Here is a 14,381-nt window from a genome sequence, read left to right as displayed (position 1 = left end):
AATTATAACCCAAGGTTGAGATCTCAAAAACAAAAGTAGAATTCCAGGTCTAATTCCAGAATCAGAGAAGTTACATTTAAAAGATTGAGTGCGTTGGCTCATTCCCATCAGTTAAAGCCGCTCGCTCTGGGTTAGGGTATGGGTATGATGACTTTGAATTTGGGGTTCGGTTTTCCTTGCTTTGCTTTCCAGTGTCAGCATCCGTGAGTGGTGGCTTCCAGCTGCTTCTCATTCCTCTGCTCCCTAATCATCGTCTCCTCTTGTCCCCTTTGTTAATTTTTGGGATGCAGCATTTCAACGTCAGGAGGACTTGACAGAAAACAAATTCTTCTTGAGAAGGAGTTTTTTTTCTGAATCGATGCCAGTTTACACCCCTTTTTCATCTCGGTTTGCCTCTTGGGGGGCGTTACTCAGTTTTTCCATTTCTGTAGAGATGTTTCAGAAGATACACTTACATGTATGGTGACTTTCACAAAGCGCCCCGTCTCCTGGAGGGCAAAGCTTCTACCTCACTTAGTGGAAGAAGTTTAAATTTGTTAAATTGGTGCTTCTACCTTTTTATTATTTAAAGTATGATTTAATAAATTGTTTTGTACTGATAGACTTTACTGGGTCCCTCTTTGTTAAATAATTTCTCTGTGTGTGGAAATAGTCTCCCAGATCCGGATGACCTTGAACTTCTGGTCCTCCTGCTTCTAAGGTGCTGGGAATTACAGGAAGAGTGCTAACACACCTGGTGTGCAGGGCCTTGTGCACGTGCATTCCACCGAGCTACACCCTCTCCCCCTGAGTGTTGATTAAACTCTGGTGTCTAGCGTTTTTCCCCACCGTGATTTGTGAAATGTTGCTCACACTGTATCGATTACTTTTCTCTTGCTGAGATAAAGCACCGGGACCAAAGCCGCATAAAGAAGAAAGGTTTTTTGTTTCGTGTATTTGTTTGTTTGGTTTTGGTTTTCCTGGACAGGATTTTTCTGTTGCTTTGAAGTCTGTGCTCGAACTCACTCTGTAGACCAGACTGGCCTTGAACTCAGAGATCCACCTGCCTCTGCCTCTGCTGGGATTAATGGTGTGCGCCGTCACCCAGCAAGAAGAGAGTTGGCAGCAGATTGAAGAGTTAACTCTCATTGCTTAAATATCCTTAGGCTGTTATGAGAGCAGGAAGCTGGAAACGATTTCAGCTCCTGGGAGGAGCCAAACAGAAAGATTTTTAAAGTTTTTTTTTTTTATAAGTGTGTGTGTGTGTGTGTGTATGTGTGTGTGTGTGTGTGTGTGTGTGTGTGTGTACAGGTGCCTTCTGAGGGCAGAAGAGGATGGCAATGCCTTGGAGCTGGAATTACAGTCTGTTGTGAGCCTCCCAACATGGTGCTGGGAATGAGACCTAGGTTCTCTGTGAAGGCAACAGGTGCCCTTAACCACTGAGCCACCTCCAGCCCCAATTCTTGTCACTTAGTTATGTGAAAGAGTTGTATGTTTTCTGCATAGATGTTTCTGTGCTTTGAGCTTTGGGGTTGGAGTTAAGCCCAAATGAGGTCTTCTATACCTCAACAATGCTGTGTGTGTCGGAGCAAGGGCCCACGAAGATAAAATGCCTTTCTGCAGCCCCATTTCTGGGGCCTACTTGGAAACAAGGGAAAAATCTCCCCTGGCTTACTAGCTTCACCTGACTCCTCTGGCCCACCTGCCATCGTCGACAACCGCTGCTCCTCCCGAGACCTAACCCACAAAGCCTGGCCTAGTTACTGTCTAGCCAGTCCTGAAAGCCACCAGTTTTAATCTCGTCACTCAGGAGGGCTGAGGCAGGAGGATCACAAGTTTGAGGCTGGGCCTGGCATGGAAGATGGAGTGGGCCATGATGCTAATGCAGGTGAGTTCGTAGGGCGGTGCCTGCCAGCCGCTGCGCTTCCCTTAACGTGACTCAGATAAAACAGGCCTGGTTTGGTGACGGGTCAAGTTTTGTCCTCTGATGTTTCCCCTTCTCCCCTCACTTTAAGGGCAGGTTTCTAGAAAAGGCTGCTAGGAGCCCCACCCACCCAATTGAGTCAGAGTCCAGCCTCAAACTGAGGATGAGCCTAACCCGATTCCTCCTCCTGAGAGCTGTGATTACAAATATACACTACCCACAGTTCATACGGTGCTGGGGATTGAACTCGGGGTTTCATGCATCTGAGACAAGCACACTACCAATTGAGCTACACCCTCAATCTCTAGTGACCCTGTGTGTCCTCCAGGTTCTACTTGATGGCTGCAGTATTTTTTTTTTGGCTTTTTAATTTTTTTTTAAATTTATTTATTAAATATTTCTGTCTCTTCCCCGCCACTGCCTCCCATTTCCCTCCCCCTCCCCCAATCAAGTCCCCCTCCCTCATCAGCCCAAAGAGCAATCAGGGTTCCCTGCCCTGTGGGAAGTCCAAGGACCACCCACCTCCATCCAGGTCTAGTAAGGTGAGCATCCAAACTGCCTAGGCTCCCACAGGCTGCAGTATATTTTGTATTATTTATTTACTTATTGAGAAAGGATCTTGTTATGTGGCCATGGCTAGGCCCGAACTTACATTGAAGACCTGCCTGGTCCCAAACATTGCAGAAATGTCGAGTGTAGGAATTGCAGGCATGTGCTGCCGTGCCTAACGCTCTCCTGGTCCTTTACAACATGCATTTCATCTTGCTTGATTTTTCTGGAAGGACGTAGACTCCTGAGCCTTTTTACTCATCATTTATAGAAGGGAAAAAACGAACAATACAGTTTGTATTTCAACTTTTAAAAATTTGGTTTTATGTGCATGGGTGTTTGACCTGTATGTTTGTATGCTGCATGTGTACCTGGTGTCGGGATGGCAGATAGAGGTCGTCACTGGATTCACTGAGACTGGAGTGACAGCCAGTGAACCGCCATGTGGGTGCACTGCAGTCTAAACGGATCTGATGACTTCTTCTGGCCTACCCAGGCCCCAGACACATGTGCGATGCACAGACGTGCATGCCAACGAAACACCGAAACCAGGGCCGTGGAGATGGTCAGGGTAAAGGCAAGCCAGATGAACTAAGTTAGATTCCTGGAGTGCACACGGTAGGAGAGAGAAGGACAAAGCAGAGGACAAAGAGAACACGGAAAAGCAAGTAAGAGTAAGACTACTATATAATAGTAAATCTAAGACAGTAAGGAAAAAGATAAAAGACTTGAACAAGGTCTTTACAAATCTCAAAAGTGGGCTGGAGAGATAGCTCAGAGGTTAAGAGAGGATTGGCTGCTCTGCCGGACAGTGGAGGCACACACCTTTAATCCCAGTACTGGGGAGGCAGAGACAGGTGGATCTCTGGGAGTTTGAGGCCAGCCTGGCCTACAGAGCTAGTTCCAGGACAGGCTCCAAAGCTACAGAGAAACCCTGTCTCGAAAAACAAAGATCACTGACTTCTTCAGAGGACCCTACTGGCTCAAAACCATCTATAATGACATCTGGTGCCCTTTTCTGGTGTGTAGGCAAAACACTGTATACATAATAAGTCTTAAAAAAATGAATATCAAACCATGAGGAAGGGTGGTCCCCACAGTAACATAAACACAGAATAAGCCCAATATTCAGCCACATACCTACAAGACAGTAATAAAATAATGAGGAAATTCTCACTTCCAAGCATCCCAAGAAAGAACAGCCAAAGTTGCACACAGCTGGTAGAAATATCAAGTTTAGTTCCTGGTTTCGTTGCAGTGAGATCAGATCCAGCACAATTCCTAGACCTAGTGGTCGAAATTTTGAGAAATTTTAGAGAAAAAGTTTGACTTTACTCAAGTAAATTTAAGGTAACCCTTGCTGGTCAGTTGTGGCCCACACACCTCTAATCCCAGCGTGAAGACATAGTAGCCAGCCCTAACCTGATGGCTCCCCAGTCCTCAGGGCGCAGACCTGAGTCAGAACTTCCACAGTTTCCTGGCAAAGATTAAAGAAGAGTCAGCTGGAGCCAGGCATCCGGAAGATCTGCTGACCTTTGCTCTGGAAAGCCTGGAGATCCTAGCGCCTGCAGGGGAGAGGAGGGTAGTGCGCTGTGAGGAATTAACAGCTGCCTCTGCTTCTGTAAGGCCTGCCCATCGCTATAGGCAAGGGATGAAATGTCTTTTTATTACTAGGTATGGGAAAGTAAGAAACAGCTGAAGAAAGAATAATTTTTCTACCTAGCTGTGGATTTCATGGATAGGTTTTTGTTTTTACCTCGGCAGGGTTTCTGTGTATCTCTGGCTGTGGTGTCCTGTCCATGTGGGAGGTAGGTAGGTGGGGGGGTGTGGTGTGGTGTGTGTGTGTGTGTGTGTGATCATCCATACAGTTTCAAGATCACCTACACGTCTCCCCGTTGCTCACTGTTTCTTCAGGGTGAACTGTACCTCCGTTTGTCCTTGGGATTTTAGGAGGGTTGGGCAGACTTTGTTTACGCTTCCTCCTGGAAAGGAATTTTAGCGCTAAAGCACTCCACGTCACCTCGCTTCCACCGAGAGTTGGTATTTACAGGTCCACCACACCCTCCTACAAAGTATTGCATTTTGTCATTTGGGACAGTCTTGGAGGAGCTGGCACTTGCTATGTAGCTCAGAGTAACCCTGAGTTCCCAGCAATCTTCTGGCTTCCACCTCTGCTGGGACTAGCAGTGATCGCTACCGCACCCGGACTTCAGTGGAGTTCCTGCGTTTTAAAATTGTCTTGTTTTTTTTTAGAGACTAGGCTGGTTTCAAACCCTTTATGTCCCTGAGCCTGATCTTCAACTACGGATCCTTCTACTTCCTATCTCCCAAATGCTGGAATTGCATACAGCTCCGGCTCTGTTAATTGTGTGAGGTTTTCTAAAATCTGGCGGCCTGCTCCGGGTTTGTCAAGATCAAAGGGAGCCGCCCGGTGCGTTCTATTAAGCCCATCCAACCTGCGTGAATAGAACGTTTGCAGGTGACTTGAGGCCCCTTTTACAGCCACCCTTGGCGCTGTGCTGCAGTCCCAGAGCCCCGTCTCCAGGTCCCTGCCACGCTTTCCCTGTCGCGCCAGGGTCGCTCAGGCGGGGATGATCCGCGGGGACCGGTTTCGCGCGGCCCTGGCGTCCTCCCGCCACCAGGGGCGCTGTGACCGCACTGAGCCGAGTCAGACGCGGTGGCCGCGGCGCGCCTGCGGGGAGCTGCTGACCCGCCCGGAGAGCCCGTGTCCGACACGCACCGTCGCCATGGGTAAGGGCAGCACCCGGGATCACCATCCACCGCCGGGGCCGCGCAATCATCGGGGGGCAAGGGAGCTCCCGGGGTCGTCATGGCAACGCGCGCCCGCCCGCATCCCTGCGCCCCGCCCGCTCTGGGGCCTGGCTGCTGGGGCCAATGGACGGGCGGGGACCGCGGCGTCCGGGGACAGAGATGGCTTCCCAGTCTCGCTGGTGGTGGACGGAGGGCTGGGGAGGGGATCGGTGCGGTGCCAAGCCCCGGAAGCGCGCCCGTGGGGCTCCGGTGCCGGCTGGGGACGCCGAGAGAGCCGGGTCGGCTCTAGGGACTGCCCGGGAGCGCGGCTGCCGGCTCCACCTGCGGCCTCTGCTGCACAGCCGCCCTCCTAGGCTCGTCCGCTGCAGGTTACAGGTTGTGATGAACACTCTAAAAAGAGAATGCTGCCGATTATGAAACGTCAGGTGGTTTCACCGCGAGGGTGGAAGTGGGGAGAGGGAATCACACCACCGCCGAGTGGAGGAGATGGTGCGTGAACATCCTTCATTATCCAGCCTGCCAGTTTTAGATTGCGGAGGATTCGGAGTCAGGATTCAGCCTAGGGAGCTGAAATCCAAATCATAATAGAGGACCAGAGCACGGGGGAACTCTGCTTTTTTGCTTAGTTTGCTTTTTACCCCAGTACCAGAAAAATGGACTTTTGTTTTGTTTTGAGACAGGCTCTCCCTATGACTATAATCCTGGATGTCCAGGAGCTCGCTATGCAGAGCAGGAAGAACAGAGATCCTCCTGCGTCTGGCTCCCTAGTTCTGGAATGAGCCTCCCGCCCAGCTGTTTAGTTTTAAGACAGTGCGCCACTAAATAGCGCAAACCGATCTAACGAACTCCGTAACCACCTGATTTGTTATTTATTTGAAGGTGTTTTTTTTTTAAACATGTCTCACTATACAGCATAGGCTGGCCTCAAACTCAGATCTCCCTCTCTCTCACTCTCTCTTTCTCTCTCACACACCCCGGTCTCTCCCTCACAAATGTTGGGATTAAAGGCTGGCCTCAAATTCAGATCACACACACATACACACCCATCTCTCCCTCACAAATGTTGAGATTAAAGCACACCACTGCGCCCAGAGATATGTGGGGATTATAAAATGTTAGCTAAATGCTTTGTTTTTCACATCTCAGTTTTATCATCTTTGCAGAAAATATTTCTGCCACTTGGCAGTGTTTGAAGTGTTGGGTAAACAGCTGATTTTTAAAAGCACTTTTAATGGTGCGTACCTGAGTGTAGGGGCCTCCAGGTGTTGAATCCCCTGGGAACTGTTAAGCAGTTGCCATAGGTGCTGGGATTCCTGGGTCCTCCGGAAGAGCAGTAGATGTAAAACCATGTTAAAACACCTGCGCTCTCTTTCCAGCCGGTACTAGAATTTTTCTTTTATTTCTTTTCTTTTTGGAAGTTGTGTCTTTTTTTGTTTTTTGTTTTTTGTTGTTGTTGTTCTTTTTCGAGACAGGGTTTCTCTGTAGCTTTGGAGCCTGTCCTGGAACTAGTTCTTTTTTTTTTTTTTAAGTTTATTTATTTATTTTGTATACAACATTCCTTCCATGTGTGCTTGCAGGCCAGAAGAGGGCACCAGATCTCATTATAGATGGCTGTGAGCCACCATGTGGGTGCTGGGAATTGAACTCAGGACCTCTGGGAGAGCAGCCAGTGCTCTTAACCACTGAGCCATCTCTCCAGCTCCCTGGAACTAGTTCTTGTAGACCAGGCTGGCCTCGAACTCACAGAGATCCCGCCTGCCTCTGCCTCCCGAGTGCTGGAATTAAAGGCGTGCGCCACCACTGCCCAGCTTGTCTTTTTATCTATTTATTTTTTTGGTTTTTCGAGACAGGGTTTCTCTGTGGCTTTGGAGCCTGTCCTGGAACTAGCTCTGTAGACCAGGTTGGTCTCGAACTCACAGAGATCTGCCTGCCTCTGCCTCCCCAGCTTGTCTTTTGAGACACTAACGAACCCTGCCTGGCCTGGAACTTAACTTCCCAGTTGCTAAGGTTAAAGGCACAGCCTTCTACCTGGGATTGAGCTGTTTTTTTCTTTAACCTTATATTTGTCAGAGGTTTATTTTGTCTTGTTTTCCCCTGTGATGTGTGTTTTGGGAGATTCTGGAATCTGATAACTTTACCTTTTATTTTGTTACTAGTGTATTTTGAACTTTTTGAAATAAAGGGGTGTGTGTGTGTGTGTGCGCGCGTGCGTGCGTGCGCGCACACACGCACACACACACACACACACATTCGACCAGAATAGGCTGTAGGGCCTCCTAGTGCTGGAGCTATAGTTAAACCATCCCAGTGGATGCTGGGAGCCAAATTGTGGTCCTTTGGAAGAATAGCCAATGCTTTTAATAGCCCTTCCCTTCAGCCTCTATTCTTGGAAATCATTAGACCATACCCACTGTCCACCATTTATAAGACTTTTAAAGCCAGGTGGTAGTGGTGCATGCCTTTAATCAATCCCAGCACTCAGAAGGCAGAGGCAGGCGAATCTATATGAGTTCCAGGCCAGCCTGTTCTACAGAGTGAATTCCAGGACAGCCTGGTCTACATAGAGAAACCCTGTCTCAAAAAACAAACAACAAAATTTTAAGCATATGTATAAGTAGACACAGCTATGCCAGGGCTGGTTGGTGATGGTCTATGTGTGTGTGTGTACGCATGCTTGCGTGTGAGTCTGTAAGTGGGGGTCAGAGAACAACTCCCCAGAGGTATCTTTTCCTTCCACCTTGAGGGCTCTGGATGGAGCTCAGGTGGTCAGGCCCGCACACAAGTACCTCTCCCTCTGAGCCATCTTCCCAGCCCAGAAAAGAAAGCTCATTTCCTGTGTGGAGCCTTGGGGATAAATCCTAAGCATTGGCCGCAGTGGACATAGCATTTTGCTGTGGCTTGTGCAAGAGAAATAAGGAGGTCACGTCATGGCACCTTGGTCTGAGGAGATATCAGATTGGCAACCACAGGAAAGCAAACGGTGTTGGTTTCCATGGGCCGGGGCAGATTTGTGGGCTTGTCATTGTCCTGTCCTGGGAATGACGTTGGACTTTCCTTGTGCTTTTCAGCTACAAAAGACCCCACAGCTGTGGAGAGAGCCAACTTGTTAAACATGGCTAAGTTGAGCATCAAAGGGCTCATTGAGTCTGCCCTGAGCTTTGGCCGCACCCTGGACTCGGACTACCCCCCTCTGCAGCAGTTCTTCGTGGTTATGGAGCACTGCCTGAAACACGGCCTTAAAGGTATCCCGAGACTTCAAAAATCAGTTCTTACAGCCCCTCTCTCTGCGCCCTAAATATCCTTAGACATGGCTTTGAGGCTGTAGCTGCTGTTGTTCTGCGTTTTAAGAAGCTGCCGGGCTAGTGGGATGGCGTTGTGAGTAAAGGCCTTGCCACATGAGCCAGAAGGCCTGAGTTTGCTCTTTGGAGCCCAGGTTAGGATGAAAGAGAGATAAAGAACCCTGTGAAGTTCTTGTGGCCACGCCACTCCCATACCCACAATAATAATAATTAAAAAAAATTTGAATGTGTTGATTTCCTAGTAGATGATCTTCAGAAAGGAAATGTTTTTAAAATAATTGGTGAAAAACATGCTGGATTCCTGTATAACCCTGGCTGGCCTGGAACTCACTGTATACACCAGGCTGTTCTTGAACTCAACAAAGATCTGTCTGCCTCTGCCTCCCAAGCTCTGGGATTAAAGGTGTGCGCCACCATGCTTGGCCTGATGACAGGTTTTTTAGATGTTCACCCTTGAACTAGTTTTTATTTTCTTGGGTAATATTTAAATAATGATTACATTTATTTACACACACACACGCACACTCACACATATATACACACATGTGCACATGAACATAAAGGTCAAAGGGCGGGCAGGTGCCTCTACCCGCCAAGCCGTCTTGCCAGCCTTAGATTTCCTTTGGGACAGAAACTGAGTGGCGGTGCTGGCGTGAACTCATTAGTAGTCTGAACCCTGTTGAAGAAATCAGCCAAAGTAGATTGTTGAGCTAGAAAGGCCTTCAGTGCATGGGGGTGTGTGGGAAAGTGTCCTCCGAACCAGGTTGCCATAGAAACAATCACCTCCAACAATGACCCTCTGCTACGCAGCTCATATGGAAGGTCATTACATGGGAAATGTGTGGGCTTTAAGGGTCTCTGTGTATGTAGCCTTGGCTAGCCTGGGACTCACTGTATACACCAAGCTGCTTTCAACTCCCAGAAGTCCACATACCTCTGCCTTCCCAGGGCTGGGGTTAAAGATGTGCTCCACCATGCTGGGATGGTAGTTTTGTTCTGAGACAAGGACATGGCAAATAGCCCAGACTGTCCTGGTCCTTGGCGTGTACCCCAAGCTTCCCAGGGGCTGAAACAGTGGTATTTTTATTGCGGCTGGTCCTCAACAGGAGCCTTCTCTGTGCAGAGGACAGAGAACTTTATCAAGGGGAACTCAGAACTTCATGTGGGATGAAACACAGGATAGCGGGCTAGGGAGGCGGCTCAGTCAGTTAAGTTTGAGGACTCAGTTTGATTCCTAGTAACCACATAGCAAGCTAGATGTGGTAGCACGCTTGTAATCCCTGTACTGGGGAGGCAGAGGCAGGAGGATCCCTGGAGCTCAGCTAACTTAGTGGGGGATGGTCCCAGCAGGGGAGACTGCCTCAAAACCCAAGGTGGATGGCTCTTGGGGATGCCAGCCAAGGCTAACCTCTGGCCTCCATGTGCTCCTGTGCAACAGAAAATAAGCTGACAGACCTGCTGTTTAATAGTCTGCTTTTAATATATACTGGGTAATAACGATCCTTTGACTTAAAGTAACAATTAAGCCAGGTTTAGGAGTGCCTACCTGTAATCCCAGCTCATGGAGGGTGGAGGCAGGAAGATCAGGTAGTTAAGACCATCTTGAGCTACAGGGGAAGTTGGAGGCTGCCTGTGTTGGCTGGGGTGTTCACAACAGCAGAATCTGACTTATATGTCTGTATACTGTGTGTGTGAGGTTACCCAAGGATGCCAGAAGAGAGTTAGAAAAGGTTTGGGCCTTCTCACCTCAACGCTGGGAACCTAATTCTATACCTGTGGAGGAACAGCAAGGGCTCTTAACTGTCCAGCCCACAGATAGTTTTAAAAAGGATTTTTCAACTTTTTTAAATTACGTATGTCTGTGCGGGTGTATGTGTGTTTGGAGGGGTGTATATTCGTGAATGCAGATGCTGGAGGCCTAAGGCGTTAGATCTTGTGGAGCTGGAGTTGCAGGTGGTAGTGGGAGCTCACTCAGGTCCTCTGACAGAGCAGTTCATTCTCTTACCCCGGGTCATCTTCTCAGTCCGTCTCCCAGGTGCTGTGATTGCATCAAGGAGGCTTCAGTTACGTTCCAGGGTGTGACTGGGGGGCCAGAGGACAACTTGCAGGAACCTGTTCAGTTCTTCCCTCCCACTGCATGACCTGGGGATTGAAGTCAGGGTCAAGCTCACAGGGGGATGCCTTACCCAGGAGCCAGCTCTCCAGCCTGCCACTATTTATGTTTTGGCTTAGGGTTTTTTGTTTTGTTTTATGGCAGTGATAAAAATTCTTTCTTCTCCCCTAAATTGCTGAATTGGAATTTAATAATCATGGCCAAAATAGCTGAATTTTAAATTATTTTCAGGAAGTATTATCCTTTATTTTATAATCTCAGTGAATAGTTATACATCGCTGTGGTCACAGGTTTATCCTTATGCATCACTGCAAAGCCATTTTAGCCTTGGGATTTTTCTCCCCACAGTAAAGTTGCTCTTGGTGGCCGTCCTTGCTTAGGGGATGCGGATGATAGCCACACTGTATCTCCAGAAAGTCTGGTTGTTTTATTTTAATGATTACATTTGCCTGTGCACTGCCTGCATGCAGTGCTCAAAGACACCAGAAGAGGGCATCAGATCCCCTGGAACCACCTGATAAAATGGTTGAGAACCAAACCTTTGTCCTCAATAGCAGTCCGAGACTCAGTCTCTCTTGTAGCTTACTTGCTGTGTAACTGACGGTGACCTTGAACTTTTTGGGGGTGGGGGATGAGACAGGGTCTCTATGTATCCCTGGCTGTCCTTGAAGTTGCTTTGTAGACCACGCTGGCCTCAAACTCACAGAAATCCCCCTGTCTCTGCCTCCTGAGCACTGGGATTAAAGGCAACTACAATTATACCTGGTGACCTTGAAATATTTTTTTTTGTTTACTTGTTTTGGTTTTTGAGGCTGAGCGTCTGTCTGTGACTTTGACTGTCCTAAACACACAGACCAGGCTGGCCTTGAACTCTTGATCCTGCTGCAAGCACTTCCCGCCTCCCTGATTATAGGCTTAGGCTATGGCATTCAGGTTTTCATGCAGCACTAGGCTCAAACCCAAGGCTTCCTGCATGGTGGGCAAGCAGTCTACCAGCTGAATTGTATCCCCAGCCCAAATGTTTTTATGCCACCTGATGTCAGACTAGAAGCTGCAGCTGCAGGTATTTAGAAGGAAGCCACCTTTACTGTGCTCCCATTTGCTTTCGGTGCTGGAGACTCAACCCAGGGCCTCGTGCATTCTAGGCTGGCCTCTGCCACTGAACTCATCTCCTGTGCCTTCAAAACTCTGAACGTTTCTCAGAAATTTTGAGACAAGATGCTGCAGAGTTTCCCAACTGATCTTGAACTTTCTCTGTAGTCCATGGCTTAAACTTGACTCTTCTGCCGCGACCTCCCAAGTGCTAGGATTCCAGGTGTGTGCCCTCATACCTGGCTTTGTGCTTGATTTACTTAATAGACTTATGAAGGTCGCCCTGCTTGGGCCATCCAATCTTTTTATTTTGGTGTTGGTAAAGAAAGGCTCAGGCCGTCATTTAGTTACTTACTTGGATGTTCCTGATATGGAAGAACAGCCAATGATATGTGTATGTACATATGTGTGTACACATTAACTTACTTCTGACAGTGCTAGGTGTTAACCTCCCACCCTGTGCGTACTGAGCAAATGCCCTACCACTGAGGTATGTCTCAAGCCTTCTTTCCTTTATATTGAGACAGGACGTCAACTTCTGACCTCCATGTCTCAGCCTCTCATAGAGCTAGGATTATAGGTGTGTGTATGCATGCAGAGGACAGTGTCTTTCTGTCTTGACACAGGCTCTCTCACTGAACTGGAAGCTCATAGGTTCACTTGGGCAGGTTAGCCAGCAAACCCTCAGGACTGCCATCTCCACCCTCCAACGCTGTGGTTACAGGCACACACACAGCCATACCCAGCTCGTCACGTGGGTGCTGGGATTTGCTCAGTCCTCCTCGTGCCTGAAGAACAGGCGCTGTCAGCCCGTGAACCATCTCTCCAGATCTCTAGCTAAACACTCAAGATGATGTTATCCCATTTCACGAGTTGAAATTGTACTTTATATTTTTTCCAGTGAGAAAATCATTTTTGAGTTATAATAAAACTATTTGGGGCCCTCTGGAACTGGTGGAGAAGCTGTATCCAGAAGCAGAGGAAATCGGAGCAAGTGTCCGGGATTTGCCTGGCCTTAAGTAAGTATTATGGTTGCTCATCCTGAGAAGTTCATGTGTTGACCTCTTGCTCCTCAGTCTCAGCACTGCTTCCTTTTCTTCCCCCAAAGCCCCGCCCAGTCTGCAACTCAGCACACACTGTTTCCTTCGTTAAATGTCCCTAAGTCCCTTCCTCAAGGATTAAGAATTAGCCACTGAGACACCAGTGGGGAGGCGAAGCTAGGTAGATCTCTGTATGTTCAGGGCCAGCCTGGGCCACAGAGTAAGTTCCTGTCAAAAAAAAAAAAAAAAAAAAAGCCAGAGAGAGCTGGTGCATTCTGGCTCAGAAATCATAAATGTTGAAAACTTTTTTTGGGTAAGAACTTCTTTTTTTTTTTTTTTTTGAGACAGGGTTTTTCTGTGCAGCCCTGACTGTCCTGGAGCCCACTCTGTAGACCAGGCTGGCCTCAAGCTCACCCACCTCCCGAACCCTGGCGTGCACCACTGCTGTGAGCTTGTTGTTTTCCTGAGCTGGGGTTTCGTTATGTAGCTCTGGCTGTCTTGGGACTCGCGATGTAGACCGGGCTGGCCTCGAACTCAGAGTTCTGCCTGCCTGTGCCTCCAGAGTGCTGGGATTAAAGCATGTGCCATCATGTCTGGCTCCGCCATTCTTTTAACTGTTAAATATTGTTACTTGTGTCCGTGTGTGTGTGTGCTCACACATGGGAACATATGTGTGATGTGTATATGTGGGAGTGAGGGCATGTGGGTGCCATAGTGGTCAGAGGACAACTTTCAGGGTTAGGCTTCTCCTGGCACTGTGGGATCTGAGGCTGGACCTCAGGCCATCAGGATTGTTTGGCAAGCACCCTTTACCCACTGAGCCATCTCACCGCCCTTAATCCTTACGAATAAGATGACTTAGTCATTCCTCTCCCCCCCCTCATTTATGTCTGTATGTACCTGTGTGTGTGCGCGTGTATGGACACTCATGTGCCATGGTGTCATATTGTAGATATGAAGGCCCATTCCACTGTGATATAATACGTCCTATAGAGATAATGTTCAGAGGGTTCTTTCTTCCAAAGCATACAGTGGTACTTAATAACTTGAGGTTGGAGAGGTTGCTCAATGGTTAAGAGCAGCAGCTACTCTTCCAAGGAACCTGTGTTCGACCCTAGCACCCACGTGGTGGCTCATAATCATCTGTATTTCTAGTCTTGTACCCACTCTGGCCTCCGCGGGCAGGTTCTGCACCCACATGGTACACAAGCATACATTCAGGCAAACACTTACATACATAAATAAAAATAAAATCTCAAAAAAACAAAAACCCCACATTACCAGAGCAGGTTTCGCTGACCTCTTAAAGGTAGAATTGCTTGCTCAAAAAAACTAGCATATGAGGCTAGAGAGAGGGCTCGGCTATTTGAGAGGACATGGGTTTGATTTCTCAGCACCCACGTGGTGGCTCACGACTGTTTATATTGCCACCAGGGGATCCAGTGCCTTCTTCTTGCCTCTCTAGGCACTGTATACATTATAGATGTGTGCAAAACACCCATACACATAAAATAAGATGAAAAGGTGACACGAGGACCAAGGAGATCGCTCGGTGGGTAAAGTGCTGAGCTACACAGGCATGAACACCTGCGTTTATGTCTTCAGAATCCATG

General features: G+C 48.2%; 1 protein-coding gene across 5 annotated transcripts in view; it reads left to right on the top strand.

The window, feature by feature from the left end:
• Positions 1–4,865: 4,865 nt before the first annotated feature.
• Rufy2 (RUN and FYVE domain containing 2) overlaps positions 4,866–14,381 on the top strand; it is a 35,728-nt gene continuing 26,212 nt past the window's right edge. The window contains exons 1-3 of one of the 5 annotated variants that reach the window (XM_075980106.1): positions 4,866–4,883; positions 8,293–8,466; positions 12,630–12,747. In XM_075980106.1, coding sequence (XP_075836221.1) covers positions 8,337–8,466; positions 12,630–12,747 — 248 coding nt within the window. In that variant the 5' untranslated portion in view covers positions 4,866–4,883; positions 8,293–8,336. Of the gene's footprint in view, positions 4,884–4,967; positions 5,204–5,502; positions 5,600–8,292; positions 8,467–12,629; positions 12,748–14,381 lie in introns of those variants that run through there. The other 4 variants (XM_075980107.1, XR_012911336.1, XM_075980103.1 and 1 more) reach the window with 4 other exon arrangements.

Source organism: Microtus pennsylvanicus, chromosome 7, assembly GCF_037038515.1.
Source record: "Microtus pennsylvanicus isolate mMicPen1 chromosome 7, mMicPen1.hap1, whole genome shotgun sequence".
Classification (NCBI taxonomy): Eukaryota; Metazoa; Chordata; class Mammalia; order Rodentia; family Cricetidae; genus Microtus; species Microtus pennsylvanicus.
The sequence above is the reverse complement of the archived record's forward strand: the minus strand, read 5'-3'. Positions and strand labels throughout refer to the sequence as shown.